The sequence below is a fragment of the Megascapheus bottae genome, chromosome 2 (genome assembly GCF_031878675.1).
Source record: "Megascapheus bottae isolate mThoBot1 chromosome 2, mThoBot2.hap1, whole genome shotgun sequence".
NCBI classification, from domain to species: Eukaryota; Metazoa; Chordata; class Mammalia; order Rodentia; family Geomyidae; genus Megascapheus; species Megascapheus bottae.
Window position 1 is genome coordinate 17,067,101 of NC_143510.1, and position 21,319 is coordinate 17,088,419.

General features: G+C 41.5%; 1 protein-coding gene across 2 annotated transcripts in view; it reads left to right on the forward strand.

The window, feature by feature from the left end:
- Positions 1-21,016, forward strand: part of Dcp1a (decapping mRNA 1A) — a 49,870-nt gene extending 28,854 nt beyond the window's left edge. For both annotated transcript variants that reach the window (XM_090320927.1, XM_090320935.1), the window contains 6 exons: positions 5,436-5,574; positions 11,019-11,132; positions 13,166-13,936; positions 16,041-16,106; positions 17,888-18,112; positions 18,417-21,016. In XM_090320927.1, coding sequence (XP_090177053.1) covers positions 5,436-5,574; positions 11,019-11,132; positions 13,166-13,936; positions 16,041-16,106; positions 17,888-18,112; positions 18,417-18,497 — 1,396 coding nt within the window. In that variant the 3' untranslated portion in view covers positions 18,498-21,016. The remainder of the gene's footprint in view (positions 1-5,435; positions 5,575-11,018; positions 11,133-13,165; positions 13,937-16,040; positions 16,107-17,887; positions 18,113-18,416) is intronic.
- The last annotated feature ends 303 nt before the right edge of the window (positions 21,017-21,319 follow it).

Genomic DNA, 21,319 nt, shown 5'->3' on the forward strand with positions numbered 1-21,319 from the left:
CTGAGATTTGAAGATCGCAGTTCAAAGCCAGCCCGGGTACTAAAAGGTCCATGATATTTTGTTTGTTTATGGGTCACCTATGACTCACAAACTGAGCTGGCCCTGAGCTCTTCAGCTCAAAGCTACTACCCTACCCTTGAGCCAAGTCCCACTTTCTGTTTTCCAGAGGTTAATTGGAGATAAGAGTCTCAGGTCCTTTTGTGCCCTGGCTGGCTTTGAACCTTGATCCTCAGATCTCAGCCTCCTGAGTAGCAAGGATTACAGGCATGAGCCACCTGCGCCTACCCTGAGATACTCTTATCTCTAATTAACCACTAGAAAACTGGAAGTGGGCTGTGGCTTAAGGGGTAGGGCCTTGAGCTATAGAGCTCAGGGACAGCACCCAAGGCCCACAATAGGGAGGCGGGAGGCAGGAGGTGGGGGGGAATACATATACATTTTTTAAAAATCTTTGAGCCCTAATAGCTATGGAGAGTAGTCATTTTGAATTATTTTTCTGTCATCTGTGGGCATTACTGGTACCCTAAAGGCAAGAATTCAAATGATAAATGAAGCTGAAGACTGAACTCAACCTGAAAATACTGTGTTGCACCATAAAATAGTATGAAATATGAGACAGGAAGCAGGGAGAGAAGTAAAGAACACTCAGGGGAGTGTCACCTAAAATACACAAACGAAGGGACCTTTGATTAAATTTTCAGTTGATTTGACTTGAAACTTTTTAAAGTAATTAGACCAGATACTGGTGGCTTAATCCTGTAATCCTACCTACTCAAGAGTCTGAGCTTGAGTTTTAAGGACAGCCTGGCAGACAAATCCTAGAGACTTATCTCCAGTTAAGAAATAAAGCTGGAAGTGGAGCTGTAGCTCACATGGTAGAGAGCAAATGAAGCCTTCCAGACTCTTAAGTTCAAGCCCCAGTACCAGCAAAAAAAAGGGGGGGGGGGGGAATTAGAAGCAGAGTATTGGACTCATAGTACTCAGAAGGCAGAAGCAGAAAGGTTGTGAGTTTGAAGTCAGCTTGAGTTACATAGTGAGATTATGTTGTCGTTTTGGTTTTTGGGTTTGTTTTGTTTTGTTTTGCCAGTCCTGGGCTTGAGCTCAGGGCCTGAGCATTGTCCTTGGACTTTCTCAAGGCTAGAGCTCTATCACTTGAGCCACAGCACCACTTCTAGCTTTTCTATGTATGTGGTACCGAGGAATCGAACCCAGGTCTTCGTGCATGCTAGACAACTCTACAACTAGGTCAAACTCCCGGCCCAAGACTATTTTTTAAAATAGGAAGGAAAGAAAAGATAATTAGGGAGAGCCTTGCTGATAGTGAGTCTTTAAGTGCCTGGCTATTTATAGCTGAAGAGAATGCCTCTTAAATGTTACCACTGATTTTGGGATAAATGGCTCTGTGGCCCCTAGACTACCACTGTTCTAAATCTGCATGTATACACTTCTGTGCTCTACATGATTCAGAATACTAATAAAACTTTTTGATATATTATGCCTTGCTGGAAATAGAAAACACTAATAAGGTGCCCACTCAACATGCTTCAGGCCCTAGGTTTGACTCCTAGTGCCACAGTAACAAAAACCAAGCAAACAAGCAGATGGGTCTGTCAGTGCCCATTCTGTTATATGTTATAGTTCTTTTCATTACTGTTAATTGCCATAATATTATTAAAAATCTTCAAATAAAAAGTATTTATTTGAGGGCCGGGAGTTTGGCCTAGTGGTTAAAGTGCTTGCCTAGCATGCACGAAGACCCGGGTTCGATTCCTTGGTACCACATACATAGAAAAAAGCCAGAAGTGGTGCTGAAGCTCAAGTGGTAGAGCTCTAGCCTTGAGAAAGTCCAAGGACAGTGCTCAGCCCTAAGCTCAAGCGCAGGACTGGCAAAAAAAAAAAAAAAGTATTTATTTGAAAAGACATTTAGGGACCAGGAGTTTGGCCTAGTGGTAAAAGTGCTTGCCTAGCATGCACAAAGACCCTGGTTCGATTCCTCGGTATCACATACATAGAAAAAAGCCGGAAGTGGTGAAGCTCTAGCCTTGAGAAAGTCCAAGGGCAGGGCTCAGGCCCTGAGCTCAAGCCCAGGACTGGCAAAAAAAACCAAAAAACTAAAAAAACCACATTTAACGCCTGTATTCCTAGCAGATCTCAGTAGGCTGAGATCTAAGGATCAAGGTTCAAAGCCATCCCGGGCACAAAAGGACCTAAGACTCTTATCTCCAATTAACCTCTAGAAAATGGGAAGTGGAGCTTGGCTCTAAGGTAGGACGGTAGCCTTGAGCATAAGTGCTCAGGGACAGCACCCAGGCTAAGGGATAGGGTGGTAGCCTTGAGCTCAAGAGCTCAGGGACAGCACCCAGGCCCATATAAGTCCCATGATCCACAAAAAAAAAAAAAAAAAAAAAAAACAGACATTTTAAAAAGCTATTCAGGGGCTGGGAATTTGGCCTAGTAGTAGAGTGCTTGCCTAGCATGCATTAAAGACCCAGGTTCACATAGAGAAAAGGCAGGAGTGGTGCTGTGGCCCACGCATTAGAGCTCTAGCCTTGAGGAAAGCCCAAGGATAGTGCTCAGGCCCTGAGTTGTCCCCAGGACTGGTGCCAAAAAAAAGCTATGCAGGAAATTAAGTGAACTTCTAGGCCTTTTTTTGGATTTTCTCAAAGGAGATTCCCTAAAGAAAGACAATGGTATGTGAGAAACTATTGTTAATGATTTAAAAAAAATAAAAACTTGTTTGGATGTTTGCCCAGATACTATATAAATCTTGGAGAACTTGTGGAAGTGAACTTTATTCCTGATATTACAGTCAAAGGGACATAGGGACATGTTTAGGATGAAGGGAGAGGGCAAAAGTAACTTTCAGTTACTAAGTAGTAACTGAAAGAGGCCTTAGAATAGGCCTTGTTCATGACTCCTTTTCACTTGACCAGTGTGAGCTTACTGTGGTATCTGTTCCACAGGATTATTTAAAATGTTCTTTGGAGCCAACATTGCAATCCAGTCAGAAAAGAGTTGCACGCCAGCTTGGCCAAGCCAGGGGTCATGAAAGGAAATAGGTAGAATATATGTAGTTTGAGAGTTCCTTCTGAAGGTGTAGTAAGGTGGGGTGGCCGTAACTAAATGCTAAATAAACAAGTAATATTTGATCCAATTCTCAAAACATACCAGTCTTTTTCAGTCATACCAGGAAGCTTTTTATACTAAATTTGTTTTAGAATTGTTTGTTAAGAGCTGTGTATTCATTCATTCTAGGGCCTCAGCTCTAGGGCCCTAGAATGAATGAATACACATGCCCTTAAAGTACCAGAATGGTCATATCAAGTTTGGGGGACAGGGGGTATTGCTCAAGTGGTAGGGTATTTACCTAACAAACATAAAACTCAATACTGCAGGGGAGGGAGGTTGGGAGAGATGCAAGAGGGATAATCTGCAAGCCCACTCTTCTTAGAAAATCACAATATATTTTAATACGTTAAAACTCAGAATGGCAAGTCAGGCACAGTGGCTCACGCTTGTAATCCTAGCTACTCAGCAGACTGAGATCTGAGAATTGCAGTTCAAAGCCAGCATCCACCACTGAAGAATGTAAGACTCTTATCTCCAATTAATTACTAGGTAAGAGGAAATGGGGCTGTGGCTCAAGGGGTAGGACCACTCAGAATGGCAGCTAGATTACACCTGTAATCCCAGGACTAGCCTTTCTTCTCAGTCCTCAGGAAGCTGTAGTGGAAGGATTGAGAGTTTGAGGCCAGCCTGGTCTATGTAATGAGATACTCTCCTTCCAAAAACCTGAGAATTCATATGCATACTGTTTTAAGCGCATAAACTGACACCAAGGAGCCTTTTTTTTTCTGGGGGGGGGGGTCATGGGGCTTGTACTAGGCTTGGGTGTTGTCCCTGAGCTCTTCAGCTCAAGACTACTGCCCTACCCTTGAGCTAAGCCTCACTCCCCATTTTCTAGAAGTTAATTGGAGATAAGACTCTCTGGTCCTTTTGTGCCCGGTATGGCTTTAAACCTTGATCCTTAGATCTCAGCCTCCTGAGCAGCTAGGATTACAGGAGTGAGCTACCTTGCCAGGACTTTTCTAATCTGTTCTCTTATTCAAAACAAACCTTTTGCTAATGAATTGTTTTGTTGCCTTTTATCATTGTCTAGCAGGTTCTCACTTAACACAGTTACCAAGTTGTGCACATACCCATAAAAACGCTTGGTATCTGGTGCCAGGAACTGAATTAAAGAAGAAAAAAAAATGCCTTTTTAAAATCTGTTACTTATTTCAAGCTTGAAGAAACATATAGGAAAGTAAATATCCTTGTGTTAAACTTTCAATTCCTAGTATTTTACTTACCTTGAGCCTTTTTATGCAGGCTTTCTTCAAAATGAAAACCAATAAATAGATTTAAAGGCCCCATTCCTATTGAAAGTGTTCCTTTTTTTTGATAAATATTATTTCATATGGTCAGAGGCACAGAATTGATACAGCACTCTTAACTGGAGATTTTTCTTGCATTTTAGGTTTTCAAATGAAGAATTAAGTCTTAGAAATGAAAGTAAAGAACATTTCCCCTAGCCACTCTGAGTTCAAAAGTGACAAGCTTTCTGTTTGTAGTACTGTTAAGTCTAGAAGATTCATGAAGACTCGTTTTCAAGACTGGTTCAGTGTGAATAAATCCATAGTGTATTATTCAGCTATATAGTCACTCTTGTGTCTTAGTAATGTATAGTCTTAGTAACCTTACTGCTTAATCCAGCTGATAATTGTGTTACTTATAGAAGAAAAGGAAATACTTCAGTAGATTGTTGTTTTGTTTTGTTTGGGTATATGTATATCTGCTTGTTTGCTTGAGACTAGATTCTCACTATGTATCTTAGGCTGATTTGAAATTCTTAGTCCTGCCTCAGCTTCCTGCATACTGGGATTGCAGGTATGTGTCACCACATCTGTCTGTACCAACTTCCTCTATCTCTATGAAGAAATTCTGCTTTTTTTTTTTTTTTTTGCCAGTCCTGGGCTTGAGCTCAGAGTCTGAGCACTTGTCCTTGGGCTTTCTCAAGCATAGCACTCTACCACCAGGCCAAACTCCCAACCCTGCATTTTTGTTCTTGTAAAAGCAAAAACATTAATTGTAACTCTTATAAATGGACACTAAAGATATTTGAGTCAGTTGGCATAGAAAAGCATTTCTAAGCCTCGTGCGCATGGTTCAGAGCCAGCCTGGGCAAGAAAGTATGTGACTCTGACATTCAGTTAACCACCCAAAAAAATTGAAAGTGGAACTGTGGCTTCAGTGGGAGTGTTAGCTTTGAGCACAAAAGCTTAGGGATAGCACCTAAACCCTGAGTTCAAGTTCTAGAGCTGGCACTTCCCTCCCCCACCCCCCCCCCCCAAAAAAAAAACAAAAAAACGTAAGATCTGGTTCTCTTTCTGTAGTGTGGTAGAAGAGGAGACACGACGATCTCAGCAGGCTGCTCGAGATAAGCAGAGTCCGAGCCAGGCCAATGGCTGCAGCAACGAGAGGCCCATCGACATCCTTGAGATGCTGAGCAGAGCAAAGGATGAGTATGAGAGGGTGAGGCCCTCTGACTATTGACCAGAGAGCACCAGAAGAGGTGGGGAGGGTACCTGTGTGCACCTTGTGGACTGGGAAATCACCTGGCCCCGGGGCCAGCAGAAATAATTATTCACAAAGAAATTTTGTCTATTTTAAACCCCAAAGACCTGGGAAAATCTAATTGCATGAAAGTATTTGAGAAGGAAATTTTAAGACATTTTTTTATTTCTATAATAAGCAATTTTTATAGGAAAAATAGTCTTGGAAAGTAGAAGTTGACCTATAACATATTTCTAGAAAACCTTCAAGCCTCTTATCCATCCCTAAAGTCTCTGTAAGATGTTGGATGGTCTTAGGAATGAGGTTTTAAGAAGCATTCTGATAATTTGTAATCCTAGAATATTAAACATACATTCATATTCTCTAATTAGTGGTATTTATCATCGTTCAGTAAGCAGTCATCATTTGGAATTATGACCCAAATGTGAGGCTTTTCTTGAATTCACTGTTTTCTTTCTCTTCTGTTTTGCATTTTACCTTCTGAGTTAGCTATTAAAGAATTTTTCTCCCAAGTTAAATAAAATGGCAATGGGGTTGCATTAGTTAACATATATGGAATTATTCACTCTGTGTCAAGGCAGTGGATGCTTCCTGACAATGTTTTAGATCTTGTGGCTGTGGTGCTATCCTGGCTTTTCCTGACATCAGAACCCGACAGACCCACACTTACTTGGAATGAGCACGAACCTTTCAATAGTACCACTCAATATTGGATTATTCCCTTTTTTTTTTTTTTTTTTTTTTTTTTTTTTGGCCAGTCCTGGAGCTTGAACTCAGGGCCTAAGCACTGCCCTTGGGCTTTTTCAAGACTAGAGCTCTACCACTTCAGCCACAGCACCATATCCAGCTTTTTCTATGTGTGTGGTACCAAGGAATTAAACCCAGGTGTTAGTGTATGCTAGGCAAGTACTCTACCATTAGGCCAAACTCTCAGCCCCTATTCCCTTTAGTTCTATTTCATTTTCACCTTACTAACACTTCAAGGGACAAAGTAAGAAAAAGCACTGTTTAACTTGGGGTTGAAACTCTAATTCAGCACTTATCTAGCATGTGCACAGCCATGGTTTCAATCCCCAGCACACAAAAAAGAGAAAAGGAAAAACATCATCTAGGACTATCTCAAACTGTTACACTATAACGCTACCTTCAAAGTTATATATTTACAAAAGTTTCAGACTGTTCAAAAGCATACAGGAAATAATAAACATTTTTCTTCCTCCTTGAATTCTTTTAGGCTTTTACTTAAGACACAGTAGATGATACAGTGACATCAGTTCCCAGATCCATTTCATTGCAGAACCGTTTTTCACAACCTAACCTAATTTCTCAAGAATCTGGAATTCAGGAAACAGTTTTATAAAAGTGTATGGAAAGGTAGTTTCCTATAACTAGAACTAAAAAATCAGACTAGATGCAGTGGCACACACATATAATTCCAGCACTCTGGATGGTGGGACAGGAAGATCACCAGTTAGAGACCAGCCTCTGAGACTATCCCCTCTCCCTCACCCCCCAAAAAAGAATAATATTCATAAACTTCAGTAAACCCCTATTCAAATACCAAAAAGTCAGCTCCAACTCCTGGGTAGTGAAATGTACATTAGAGCCCATGAGAAGTTTCAGGCTATAATAAGCTCTTCTCTGTCTTAGTAAATTTTTTCCTCAAAATTTCTCTGTTTGTAGAAAGTAATTATTAAGGCCAGGAGTTTGGCCTAGTGGTAGAATGCTTGCATGCATGAAGCCCTGGATTCAATTCCCGGTACCACATACATAGAAAAAGCCAGAAGTGGTACTGTGGCTCAGGTGGCAGAATGCCAGTCCAAGGACAGTGCCCAGGCCCTGAGTTCAAGCCCCAGGACTGGCAAAAAAAAATAAATAAATAAAAAGAAAATAATTATAAAAAGCTTTCATCTTTATAATAATTTTTAGCAGGGGGCCAGGAGCGTGGCCTAGTGGTAGAGTGCTTGCCTAGTATGCATGAAGACCTGGCTCAATTCCTTGGTGTACCACATATATAGAAAAAGCTGGATGTGGTGCTGTGACTCAAGTGGTAGAGCGCTAGCCTTGAGAAAGCCCAAGGACAGTGCCCAGGCCCTGAATACAAGCCCCAGGACTGGCAAAAACAAGCAATAATAATAATTCTTAGGAAACTAAGAATAGATTTTGAATTTAAAGAATGACTTGCATTCCCCCAATTCACTCTCCTGTCCTTGATTACATCTGGATTATCTACATATATAGCTTCTTGGAGGTTTTTTGTTTTGTTTTTTTTGTGGGTCATGGGGCTTGAACTTCAGCCTGGGCGCTCTCCCTGACTCCTGAAAGTACCTCCCTACCTTAAGCCAAGCCCCACTTCCCAGTTTTCTAGAGGTTAATTAGGGATGAGAGTCTCCGGTCCTTTTGTGCCTGGGCCGGTTTTGAACCTTGATCTCAGATCACAACATCTGGTGCTTGTGTTTTTGAAGCCTCTCTGCTCTCATAGGTAAGGAATAAGTCACCATCCCAGGTGGTGACTAGATCAAGATGCCTGTCTGTGGATAGTACACACTGCAGGAGTGGGCTGGCTAAGTCTTCTGGCTGAGAAGCAGCAAGCCATAAAGGGAAGGAGGGCCTTATTTTTACCTTTTTTGTTTTTTAATTTCTGGTACTGGCATGAACCCAGGCCTTGCACATCCTAAACATGAGCATCTGTCAATTTCTAGTTTCATAAATATTTGAAAAGTAAAGCATACAGAAGACACAGTGTTTGTGTTGTGAAAAGAATTTCTTCACAGTATGAAATAAATAGAATAAATAAAATGTTGGTTCAGGTTAGATTAAAATGGAACTTTGGGGATTTAAACACTTCCTTTATGATGTATTTCTCATTTTGAAGACTATAAGCAAAGCTTTCTTTTCTGGCAATTGTAAGGCTTGAATTCAGGGCCCAGGCACAGTACTTGAGACAGAAGAAGCTGGACATTGTAGAGCAACCCTTAATCCTAGCTACCATGGAAAGTGACAAATTGGCACACTGAGATGCAGTCAACCAAGTTCTATCTCAGAAAAAACTAGTACAAAAAAGGGCTAGAAGTATGAACATACTCAATATTACAGCGCAGGCCTTATATGACCTGGAATGACTCTGCTAGATACTTGACTCTGGAGAAATGAAACATTGAGGCTACTATATTCATAATTCTAAAATGGAATTAACTCAAATGTCATACTTTGCCTGAATGGTTAATACTATAACATATTCATATAATGGAGCATTGCTTAGCAATTAAAAAGAAATGTTAATATCCTGCAACATTTTCAGTGAATCATAAAAGCATTACACTAAATGAAAGAAGCCAGCATTCTGCTTATATTCCACTTATATGACTTGTTTATCTTCAGGTAGTTATGCAGGGGGATTTTAATTTAGCATGTGAGATTATGTGTACAATGTACCTTGATCAGTGTCCCCCTGTCGTAATTTTCCCCATCTCTCCCAATCCCATCTATCCCCATTATTTTCATATATACCTGAACGTTATAACTACATTCCCCCACCCTTCCTCTGTTCCTTTAAACTCACCCCATCCTGACACCAAAGGTTCCAGATTCCTGGTAGTCATTTTGTTAAACTGTAAATTCATATTTTTTTTTGCCAATCCTGGGCTTTGAACTCAGGGCCTGAGCACTGTCTTGGGCTTTCTCAAGGCTAGCACTCTACCAGTGGAGCCACAGCACCATTTCCAGCCTTTTTCTATATATGTGGTACCAAGGAATCGAACCTGGATCTTCGTGCATGCTAGGCAAGCACTCTTACCACTAGGCCAAACTCCATGCCCTATAAATTCATTTCTAAAGAGTGTTAAACCATCCAGGGCTCACATCTGTAATCCTAGCTACTCAGAAAGCTGAGATCTGAGGATCACAGTTCAAAGACTGCCCAGGCAAAAAAGCCCTGTGAGGTTCTTATTTCCAATTAAACACTCAAAAACTAGAAGTGGCACTGTGGCTCAAGTGTTATAGTACTAGCCTTCAGCAGAAGAGCCCAGGGACAGCTCCCAGACCTTGAGTTCAAGCCCCACAATGAACAAATAAAAGTTAAACCATTAAAAATCTCCCCTGCAGCTGAGAGTTTGGCGTAATAATAGAGTGCTTGCCTAGCATGTAGGAGGCCCTAGGTTTGATTCCTCCTTGGTACCACATAGACAGAAAAAGCTAGAAGTGGCATTGGGATTCAGGTGGTAGAGTGCTAGCCTTGAGAGAGCTCAAGGACAGTGCCCAGACCCTGAGTTCAAACCCCAGGATGGCAAATAATAATAATAATAATAATAATAGAATTCTCCCTTGAGAGGGCCTGGTGGCTCATGCCAATAATCCTAACTACTCAGGAGGCTGAAATCTGAGGAACTCGATTCAAAGCCAGGTAGGCACTGTTAGAGACCTAGAGACTCTTACTCCAATTAACCACTAGAAACCAGAAGTGGTGTTGTAGCTCAAGGGGTAGTGTGGTAGCCTTGAGCTGAAGAACTCAGGGACAGTACCCAGGTCCAGAGTTCAAACCCCACAACTGCCCCCCAAAAAAAAAAAATTCTCGCCTGCACATATACTTTAGTTAATATACGTATGCATAGGCTCTGTATATGTTTGTGTGTATTTATAATTTACATCTAACTTACACAAATGAAAGTATGCCTCCTTTGTCTCTCTGAATGTCTTACTTAACATCATTTTATATGACTTTTTTTTTGTTTTGGGTCTTTTTTTTTAATTATTGTTCATTTTTGATAGGTTGTGAGGCTTAAAGTCATGGTCTGGATCCTTTTCTCAAGGTCTTTTGCTCTAGGCTAACACTCTACCACTTTGAGCTACAATGCCATTTCTGGTTTCTTGCTGGCTAATTGGAGATTAAGAGTCTTGTGGACTTTTCTAAAGCTCAGGCTGGCTTCACACCACAATCCTCAGATCTCAAATTCCTGAATAGCTAGAATAACAGGAGTGAGCCACTAATGCCTTGCCAGCTGCCATTTTTGAAAAAACAAAATTCTAGTAACTGCCAAGAATTGTCAGAGGGCCTGCTATAATGGGACCTCGCAAAGGAGCTTTTTTGTAATAGCACTGTTTTGTATCTGGGCTGTGTGGAGGTAGATACACAAATAGAACTATATGGAGAAAAATTAATTTTATTATACATTATAAAATAGAATTCAAGGGAATATGTGGTAAAATACTACCATTGACTTGTCCTTAAAATGATAAAAGCAGTTGTGATTAATATGTGAAGTAGGTGCTCAGATTTATAGAAGTTTTAATAGGTACTAATCAGCATTTCTGATAACTTTGAATACTATTTTTATGAGTCTAATATTAAGTGGCAGTGTTTTATTTGATAGTAAGGTTTTATTTTGTTTTGTTTTATTCCCAAGAATCAGATAGGTGACTCACATATCTCCAGCCCTGGATTACAACCAAGCACTCAGCTCTCCAATCTGGGAAGCTTTGAGACTCTGGAAGAGACACCCTCTGGGTCACAAGATAAGGTTGGTAAAGCCTAAGCCACATCCTAACTAATAAAACAAAGAGTGCCATTTTATGAGTTGTGATCGTACTGGAAGTTTGATGTCCCTTATTTAACAAAGCTGTGTGTGGGACAACAACGTGACACCCATCCAGCTAGTTTCCTGGGCCTATGTGACTATTTCTTCTAGGTTCTTCTGTAGCCTCCTACTGATCTAGCTTTTGCCTTTGCTGCTCCTTTCCCTATTTTCAGTCCATTAGCCAGGCATAATCTTGGTTTCCCTGCCTTAAAAACAAACACTGCATTCTTTAGTAACACTGCCATCTAGTGCTAAGGAACAGATTATGCTGTTGTGTATTAAAAGTATTGATTTCATTTTCACAGTTTAATTCACTTCTTAACTTTTTTAAATACAGAGTTTGAACTCAGGCCCTCTCTCACTTGTTAAGTATTCTACCACTTCAATCCAAGCCCCTTGCCTTTTTTGCTTTTTTTTTTTTTTTTGGTCAGTCATAGGGTTGAACTCAGGGTCTAGGTGCTGTCCCTGAGCATTTTCGCTCAAGGCTGGTGCTGTATTACTTTGAGCCACGGTGCAATTTCAATTTTTCTGGTGGTTAATTGGAAAGTCTTGTAGACTTTCCTGCCTGAGCTGGCTTTGAACTATGATCCTCAGCTATCAGCCTCCTGAGTACCTAGGATTACAGGCAGGAGCCACAGTGCCCAGCTAAAAATCTAAATTTTTTTTAAATTTACTTCATTGCTATCATAAAGGTGGTGTACATGAGTCAGGTAATTGTCCCCTTACTCTATATTACTATTTTGTTTAGTAGAGTCTTTCTCGTTTATTCCTACACCATGATTTAGCCTCACCAGGATAACATATGTGAACCATGGAGCCTTTCCTTTAGTGGTTGACTTAGGCTAAAATCTTGCTGTAATCCTCCCTCTACCCCCTCCCAGGTAGCTAGGATTACAGGAGTGAGCCACCTCGTCCAGGTACAGTTCATTTTGTTACATTCCCTTGAGGCTGGAAGTAATGACATGTCTATAATTCTAGCATACCAGAGGCTGAGGTAGGTGAAAAGAGCATTTGAGGCCAGCCTAGGCTTCATATTCAGACTGTCCTGACAACAAAACTTTCCTTGAAATTTGTTCTGTTTTGTTCTTTGTTTTTGCTCAAGCCTCAGATGTTTTTTACTATGAGATTTTTCCATGCCCTATTATTTGACCACATATTTTCTGTTTCTCAGAACAGATATATCTAGACATTGGTTTGTGCCTAACATGACACTGACCACACATCAAAGAAAATTAAAATGGCACTCCCCTAAGTCGGTCACTCAGAAACTCCCCTGGATCTTCAGTTGTAGGCACTGGCTTTTTCATGGAAAGAGGGAATTCCGCATCCTCCACCAACAAGGCCTGCTATTAATGCGCTCCCTCCATGTGCTGTCCTCCCTCCTAGCAGGACTTGGGGACAGCAGTGGGATGCCTGTAGTCTGTACTTAACAAATAGTTGGCGCCATTGTGTGGGTAGATGAAGTCAGGAGGATGGAGAGCAAGGATTAGGGAATGAATGAGGAGCCTCTGCCACAGAGGAACCCACCTCCCACTTTGGTTACTAGAAATGCTAACTTTAAATGTCCCTCCTCCTGTGAGCTGAGTTCCACACATTTCTGCCTCCCACCACCCCTTCCAACTTTATAGTGTTACTGAGACTCAGAGAAATGAATGGCTCCCAAGGTTGCATCATAAGAAAGGAGGGGCGGGCACCAGTGGCCCACGCATGTAATCCTAGCTACTCAGGAAGCTAAGATCTGAGGATCATAGTTCGAAGTCAGCCTGGGCAAGTCAGTGAGACTCCTATCTCCCAATAAACTACTCAGAAAAGTTGGAAATAGGGGCTGGGAGTGTAGCTTAGTGATAGAGTACTCACCATAGCTTGCACAAAGACCCAGGTTCAAGTCCTTGGCACCACATATACAGAAAAGGCCAGGAGTTTGGTTTTGTAGATTCACAGAGGTTCCTTTCATTGGTGGTCTGATTGTTTTTCAGCCTGCTGCATCTGGACACAAACATCTGACAGTGGAAGAGCTATTTGGAACATCTTTACCAAAGGAACAGCCAGCCATTGTGGGTCTGGATTCAGAAGAAGTGGAGAAGCTGCCAGGAGATGCATCCCAGAAAGAGCCCAGCTCCTTCCTCCCATTTCCCTTTGATCAGGCAGGAGGAGCCCCTCAGTCAGAAAACCTGGGTGTCCATTTAGCCTCCCACCATACTATCCAGCCTGAAGTCACCACTCCAGTGCTAATCACTCCAGCCTCCATCACACAGTCTGGAGAAAAGCATGCCCCAAGTTACACCATCCCCTTGAGCCCTGTTCTCAGTCCCACTCTACCAGCAGAAGCTCCCACCACACAGGTTCCCCCCAGCTTACCACGTAACAGCACCGTGATGCAGGCAGTGAAGTCCACACCTAGACAGAGGTCTCCACTCCTGAACCAGCCAGTCCCTGAACTAAGCCACACCAGTCTAATAGCCAGCAAGAGCCCTTTCAGAGCTCCACTGAGCATGACAAACACGGCTGCTACATCCCTCCCAAGCATTGATCTTCTCCAGAAACTCAGGTTGACCCCACAGCATGACCAAATACAGACACAGCCACTTGGAAAAAGTGCAGTGGCATCCAGCTTTTCTCCAGCAGCTGGCCAGCTGGCCACACCTGACAGCTTCATAGAGCCTCCTTGTAAGGCGGCAGCGGCGGCGGTGGCAGCAAGAGCAACAGCCTCAGCCTCCCTGAGCAGCATGGTGCTTGCTCCCCTCCAGGTAGTGGCAGGAAAAAAGCATGGGTACAGGAAACAGATTTTGCTTCTTTTTTCTTTTTTTTTTTTAAATCGGTTATGGGACTTGAACTCAGTGCCTAGGAGTTGTCCCTGAGCTGCTTTGTGTTCAAGGCTAGCACTCTACCACTTGAGCCACTGCATCATTTCTGGTTTTCGATGGTTAATTGGAAAAAAATCTCACCGCAACTTTTCTGTCCCGGCTGGCTTTGAACCACGATCCTCAGGTCATAGCTTCCTTAATAGCTAGGATTATAGGTGTGAGCCATCAGTGCCTAGCAAGATTTTGCTTTTGATGGCTATGAGACAGTAGTTTTTTTGCTGTTTTGTTTTTTTTATTAGAGAATTTATTAACGTTGATTTTTACATCATATTTTAAATGACAAGTTTAACAAACAAGTGTTCAAGAAGGGAATCTCTATTTACTATTGAGACAGTAGTTTTTAAAGAGTTGTCTGTTTAAGGTTGGCATCAGTGGTTCCACATGAAATCCTAGCTGCTAAGGAGACTGAGATCTGAGGATTCAGTTCAAAGCCAACCCAAACAGGAAAATCTGCAACTCTTGTTAATTAGCCGGAAATGGTTCTATGGCTCAGCAGTAGAGTACTTGTCTTGAGCACAAAAGCTCAGGGACAGCACCCCAGGACCAACACTAATAATAATTATAATCAATATCAAGGGCAGCTGAGCACTAGTGGCTCATGCCTATAATCCTAGCTACTCAGGAGGCTGAGATCTGAGGATTATAGTTCGAAGCCTGGGCAGAGACTTTTTTTTTTTTTTTTTGGTCATGGAACTTGAACTCTGGGCCTGGGCATTGTCCCTGAGCTTTTCAACTCAAGGCTACCGTCCTACTCCTTGAGCCACAGTGCCACTTCCGGTTTGCTGATGATTAATTGGAGATGAGTCTCACGGGCTTTGTAGTGTCCAAGTGGGCTTTCAATTGTGATCCTCAGATCTCAGCCGCCTGAGTAGCTAGGATTGCAGATGTGAGCCATCACACCCGGCTTTTGAGAGACTCTTACCTCCAGACAAAGCTGGAAGTGGCTGTGGATCAAGTGGTGGAGCACTAGCCTTGAGCCCAAAGAGGCACAGAGACAGTGCTCAAGCCGAGTTCAAGCCCCAAATCCAAGACCTTCCCATCCCCCAAAAAATGAATACCCAAGGGCTAAGAGAGAAAGGGGTGGTGACTGAGCCCTGTGTGAGCATATATATATATATATATATATATATATATATATATATATGTACACAAACCGTATTTACATTTTTCTATCCAGTTAGGCATTTTAAAGTTCTTTGGGCTTTTGCCTAATGGAGTTCTCAGTTCGCTCAGAACTATAGGTCCAAATCATTCTGGGCTTAGATCCATGTGTACCTCCTTTGGAACTTATCAGGTGCCTTCAGACCTGGCGTACCAGTACCTCAGATCTGAAGAGCCAAATAAAACTTCCTAGTAAAACTGACATGTCAGCTGCTACTCAAACTCAGAAGTTAGCCAGGCTGTTGAAAGTTGAGAAATAGTTGAGGTAAGGAAAATAGTGTCCAGAGGCCTGGAGGTAAGGGAGCATTGGGGAACTTACATGGGTAGCAAAGGGATAAGCCCCCAAGGCCTCTAATCTGTACATACTGCAGAAACAGGTCTGAGCTATCTTCAACAGTAATATTCTTACATGAAATACAAGTTCCAGGGATCCTGCTTTCATATCCCCCTCCTTATAGCTGGGATTATAAGCATGTACCACCACACCCTGCTTATTGTTCGACATAGAGGACTTGCTAACTTTTTTGCCTGGGCTGCCCTTGAACTAGAAATCTTCTGTTTTACCTCCTGAGTGAAGTAGCTGTGATTACAGGCATGCCCTGCCATTCCTGGCCTCACTTTTTTTTAAGACATGTTAAAGGATCTATCTGTACACCTTTTCAAGAGGGAAGCTGTTGGAGGTTCTCCTTGGGGAGATGAGTCATTGATCACATGGTGTCAGCCTCTTCCCCCAGCAACCCAATAGCTAAATATCTGAAACATTCCTTATTGCTCACCGTTACCTCACTTGATACATCTGTTTGTCTTTTCTTATTAAACCTTGCAGTCTATGCAGCAAAACCAGGATCCTGAAGTATTTGCCCAGCCTAAGGTGATGTCCAGTGCCATCCCGGTAAGTGTCCCCTTTTTCTCAAGAGCACATTGAGGATTTCTTGTTTTCCTTACATGCAGGGTGGAAGTTGTAGCTTTCAAGTCTTGACCCATCTTGATGTCCCACCTAGGCCAAGCCTTGTGTCCTGTCGAGTGATCTCGTCCCTAATCCAGTACAAGTCAGAGCAGCCCTAGGTAGGCCTTTACTTGGCCCTTGCAAGTAGATGACCTAAGTATGTCAGCCTGATTTCTTAAGAGAGAAAAATGCATTGTCCTAGAAGAGCTGTGGTATCCCAGGGAGCACAGCCACTATCCTGCCACAATCCTCTCATTTCCTGTTACTCTGCTATAAAGCCTCCAGGTCTGTATGCTCGCCCCTTGTTTATCCTCCCTGACCGCCTCCCTCCATTTTTTTTTTGGTCAGTACTACAGTTTGAACTTAGAGCCTCTCATTTGTTTATACTCTCACCACATAGGCCCATGCCCTCATCCCCTTTTCCTTTGTTACTTCATACTTTTTCTCCCTCAGGTCATTCTCAAACTATAATCCTTTTACCTATACTTCCTGCATAGCTGGGATTACAAGCAAGTACCACCATAACCCAGCTAGCTGGTTAGGATCTTGCTAACTGTGCCTTAGCTGGCTAGGAACCTTGATTTTCCCAATCTCCACCTCCTAAGTAGCCGGGATTATAGGAATGAGCCAGCCCTGACCTCGTTCTCTGTTTGTCACCCTCTAGCTTTGAAATACATATTCTTTTTTTTCCCTCCACACGTGTCTAATTCCCATTTGCCTTTGAGCCTTTACACCTCTCTTTGGGGCTCAGAATTTAAATTACAGTCAGCCTGGTCTTGATTAGCTTGTTCTGCTAAGTAGCTCAGGTACCAGAAACCATAGCCTTAAAACTGGAATGCTCTTTCCATGTAAGAGCAAGGGAAGCACTGTTGATGAAATTGTCTGGTACAGCACATATTTAACATGTTCTAGACCATGGATTCGGTCTTGAGCACCCAAAACACAAAAATCAAGAGAAAGTGAGAATTATTTTAAATTTCATATTACTAAAATAGTGTATAATAACTAGATAGAAGCACATCTGGATGAAGGAAGGAGGTAGGTGGGGTTTTGTTTTGTCTACATAGCTAGATTGTTTGCAGTATTAGAAATCAAAACCAGGGCCTGAGGTATGCTAGGCAAGTATTCTTTTCTTTTTTCCATATATTTTTATTGTGATTAATAGAAGAGTTACATTATAGTCACCAGATAGAAGGTGCTTTACTTCACATACATTGATACCCTTTCTCATGTTTTGGTCCCCCCTGCCACTCACCTTGTTTTCCCTCCTTCCCTATCAGATTTCAAATAACCAAATACGCATATATCCAATATATCAGATAACAAGGTGAAATATTGTAACAATATGAGATAACCAAGGGACAGCAAAAGAGATGAGAGATAACATAGTACATTCTATCACTGAACTATATCCCCAGCCTAAAGTTAATTTTGTCTGTGTATTGCTAATCCCAGGGCTTGAACTCAGGGCCTAGGCAATGTCCCTGAGCTTCTAGCATTCTGCCACGAGAGCCATAGCATCACTTCCAGCCTTTTCTATTTATGTGGTACTGTAGAATTAAACGCAGGCCTTGATGCCTGCTAGGCAAGCACTCTTATCACTAAGCCAGCTTCCCAGCCTATAAGTTAATTTTTAAAGTAAACTAGCAAGCTGTTTTTAAATGACAGATGATATATAAAAGCAGGTGGGAGTGCTGGGGTGCAGAATTATCATTCTTCTCCTGCAGGCTGCCGGCCCTCCATTGGTTACCACAACAACTACTTCAGTAGCTTCAGTCCTGCTGGCCCCAAGTGTTTTCCAGAACACAGCTCCAAGACCTGCACCTGCAGACCTAGACAAGAAAGCAAGACCCCCATCTCCCCTCAATGTTACAAGCCCAGAAAATCAGAAAAAGCCTTCCATTGTTCTCAGCAAGTCTCAGCTCCAGGATACATTGATACATCTAATAAAGGTATGTAAGACATCAATTAGCCTGGATTCTTTTATTCTTTAATAAAATAAAATTAATCTTAAATCCTTATAAATTTAGAAGAATAGCTGAGAGTAATGTTTTTCTCTTCCAAGCATTTGTTCCTAGTGGAATAGTAGACTCCAGAATATCAATGATTGTCTCTGGGTGCTAAGACTATTTGAGTAGTTATAAGTCACACCAGTCATTTGTACAATCTTTCCCTAAGCTGTTACCAGTTAAAGAAGAAGGCTCTGAGGAAATGAATGTGACATGACATGTTTTTGCCTTTGTTGTCTCTTCCCAGAATGATTCCAGCTTCCTCAGCACACTTCATGAAGTTTATTTGCAGGTTCTGAACAAGAACAAAGATAATCACAACCTATGACTGTTGTGGAGTAAACCTAGACTAAGGGTTAGCTCCATGAAGAGGCTTCATTATGGAAACCTGTTTCTGAATGGAACATGGAGTTTTGAGAATCCTGAAATTGAGCCTATGAGAAAGACACTCACGCCTTTGAATGTTTTCCAAGTGACATTCTCAGTGATAATGGAGGTTTCACTGTGAAGCATCACCAGCAGACCTTTGTTTTGACACAAACAAAAAAGATCGTATGTTCTCTGGGTATGTTCATCAGTTGTGAGCATGTGTGTGACCTAAGGAGCCTGACTTTTCAGTTTGCTTTCACCTTCAAGAACTTGGAGGAGTGGCCACCAGCCTGGAAGCCCGGCGCAGCCTCAGCAGCATCCCTTCCTTCCTCCCTCCACCCCTAGAAACCTGGGCCGATAAGTCAAGTTCCAAGCTAAGCAAGAGCCAGCTCTGCAAACTAGCTTCACTTTTTAAGGATCAGAGTTCAAGTTGATGAATTAGGAATTATTTGTTCAAGTGAAGTGTGTTTTATATGAGTACCCCTATTTGGGCCTTAAGAGTACTGAAATTTCTATGTGTTTTGTTTTTAAGTAGCCCGTCCTGCCATGTGGTAGGCCCCAGTGCGACATTGCTCTTTGATGATGCAGAAAGGGGCATGTCACACCTTTCAGACTGGGGCTACACATGCCCAGATCCTTCTAGAAATCTCCATTTTAAGTTCAACTTTCCAGTGGTTTTGAAAATGTTGTTTGTGTGTGAAACACAGCCTTATTTTCCTTTTCTGTCTAAACACAGAAGTCATTGTTAATTGTTTTCCTTAACACTTTGACAAAAGGACCAGTGGACCAACCTGACAAAGCCATTCTGGTTCCATTCCTCAAGTGTACTGAAAACAGTTTAAAGCTATGCAGAAAAAGGAGCTGTTATTCACACTGCCCTTACTTTCTTGTAGAATGTGGAGTTAAAAAGAAAGCGTGAGATTCAGAACTTTACCAATGTATTCTAAGCTGCGAATCCTTTCCCAGCCCAAAGTGTGAAATATATAAAGACGCTTTGTTATGCTGCTATTGATCTGCCATGATTTATACTTATTCTTTTATGGCATGTAATGATGTTTAGTAAGATTTTAATGTAGAATTGAATTTGTTTCAGCAATAGTAATTTTAAGATATTCTTTGAATGAGTGTCTTCATTTCTATGATACAGGTCATTTTGTAGTATTTAACCTATTAAGATGCACTGCTTACTTTTCTGAGCACTATTTAATGACGGGGGAAAAAGACCCAATTGGCTCAACCAGCTAGGATTAGCTGTGAATAATGCTGACAAATGTGATGGTTCCTCGGGAACAATCATTTAAGCTTTAATGGTAGTAACTCAATTGTAAATCCATAGATCGCTTTCTAGCTGAAATTTTAGAAAATTACTTATGAATTACATATACTTACTTTTGTTTGGTCTTAGATTTTTAGCATAAAGAATGCCTTGTTTGATTGGTTTCTGTAAATCTAGACAAGCTTTCCTGGAAAATGTTTCTGCTTCTCAATTTAGTATCTTTTGTTGTCTACCTAGTTGTCTGTCCATTGTTCAGAATTCAGAGAAGCTTGTAAGTTATCCTATTCAATTAGAAATAGTTTGTTTTCAAAGATAGTGTGTAAATTCACCAACCAAAAATGAATTGCTCATGCATCAACTGGGTAAGATTAAGTTGTCGTATGATCAGGAGTGTGGCTGACCCCAGGAGATGGTATCCAAGGGCCACACAGCTGTTGTCATAATGTACCAGTAGCTTTGATCACACCCAACTATAGTCTCAGTAGGCTTCTGTAAACAGACATATCAAGAGGTATATAATGGACATTTGAATTTAAACGATGCTTTTGTATATGTACGATAAATGAGAGATAAAGAGCAAATATTCTAAAAAGGGTCCATAATTAAATATGTTAATTTTTGCCCTATAATTCTAGGGATGGATATGATAGTTAAAAGAGAATCTATGATAAGACTTCTTTAATATGGACATAAATTTTTTTAAGTGCCCAAGAAATGGAGACTTGAAAAGGGTCGACCCATTTCAACTCCCAAATCTATATATTCAAAGCATTTACTTAAAATTCAGAAGCCAGCAGTTGGTGATCACGATTACCAGAAGTTCAGGCCAGCATGTCTCCAGAGAACCAGGCCACACCTGGCTAGTTGCAATTAGATGGGCCTGGCCTGAAAGCCACAGTATGGTTGCCTTATTCCTCATTCAGGCTTACTATCCAGAACCTCATACTAGTTTAGATTGCATGTTTACATTATTAGTATCGTTACTGGAACCTTCTGGAATAGACGCTAAGATGGAGATGCTTCTTGCTAGGTTTTGCAGGCCCTCAGGAGTCCTGTATTTAGACCACTTTGTCCATCTGAGAAGAGCACTGACCACACCCTTTGCCCCTGTAGTCCAAGTGTAGGCCCTGGGAAGAGCAGCCCAAAGCTTGGCATATGTTGTGTCTAGGATGTTACCAGGGCTAGGTGTTAATATGAATGATGAGTTTTCAAGTAGCCATCTGTAAGGAGAAGCGTTTCATGTGGTCTTGTTCTCGTAGAAAAATGTCTCTTGGACAGAGTGATGGTTTGCCTAGAACCTGAGTCAGATTTCCTGGCCTATCTCTACAGAAAGATGCAGACTTAGTTTAGAATGTGGCTGACCAGTTTTTTGCACGTCCAAGCATTCTATTTCTAGCCTATATTTTCTGGTGGCAATTATAAAGTCCATTGAATTCATTACAAGGTAAATATTTTTAAATCATGCAGCTTTCTCAAATCCTCAGAATGTAGTTTGGTATTTTTCA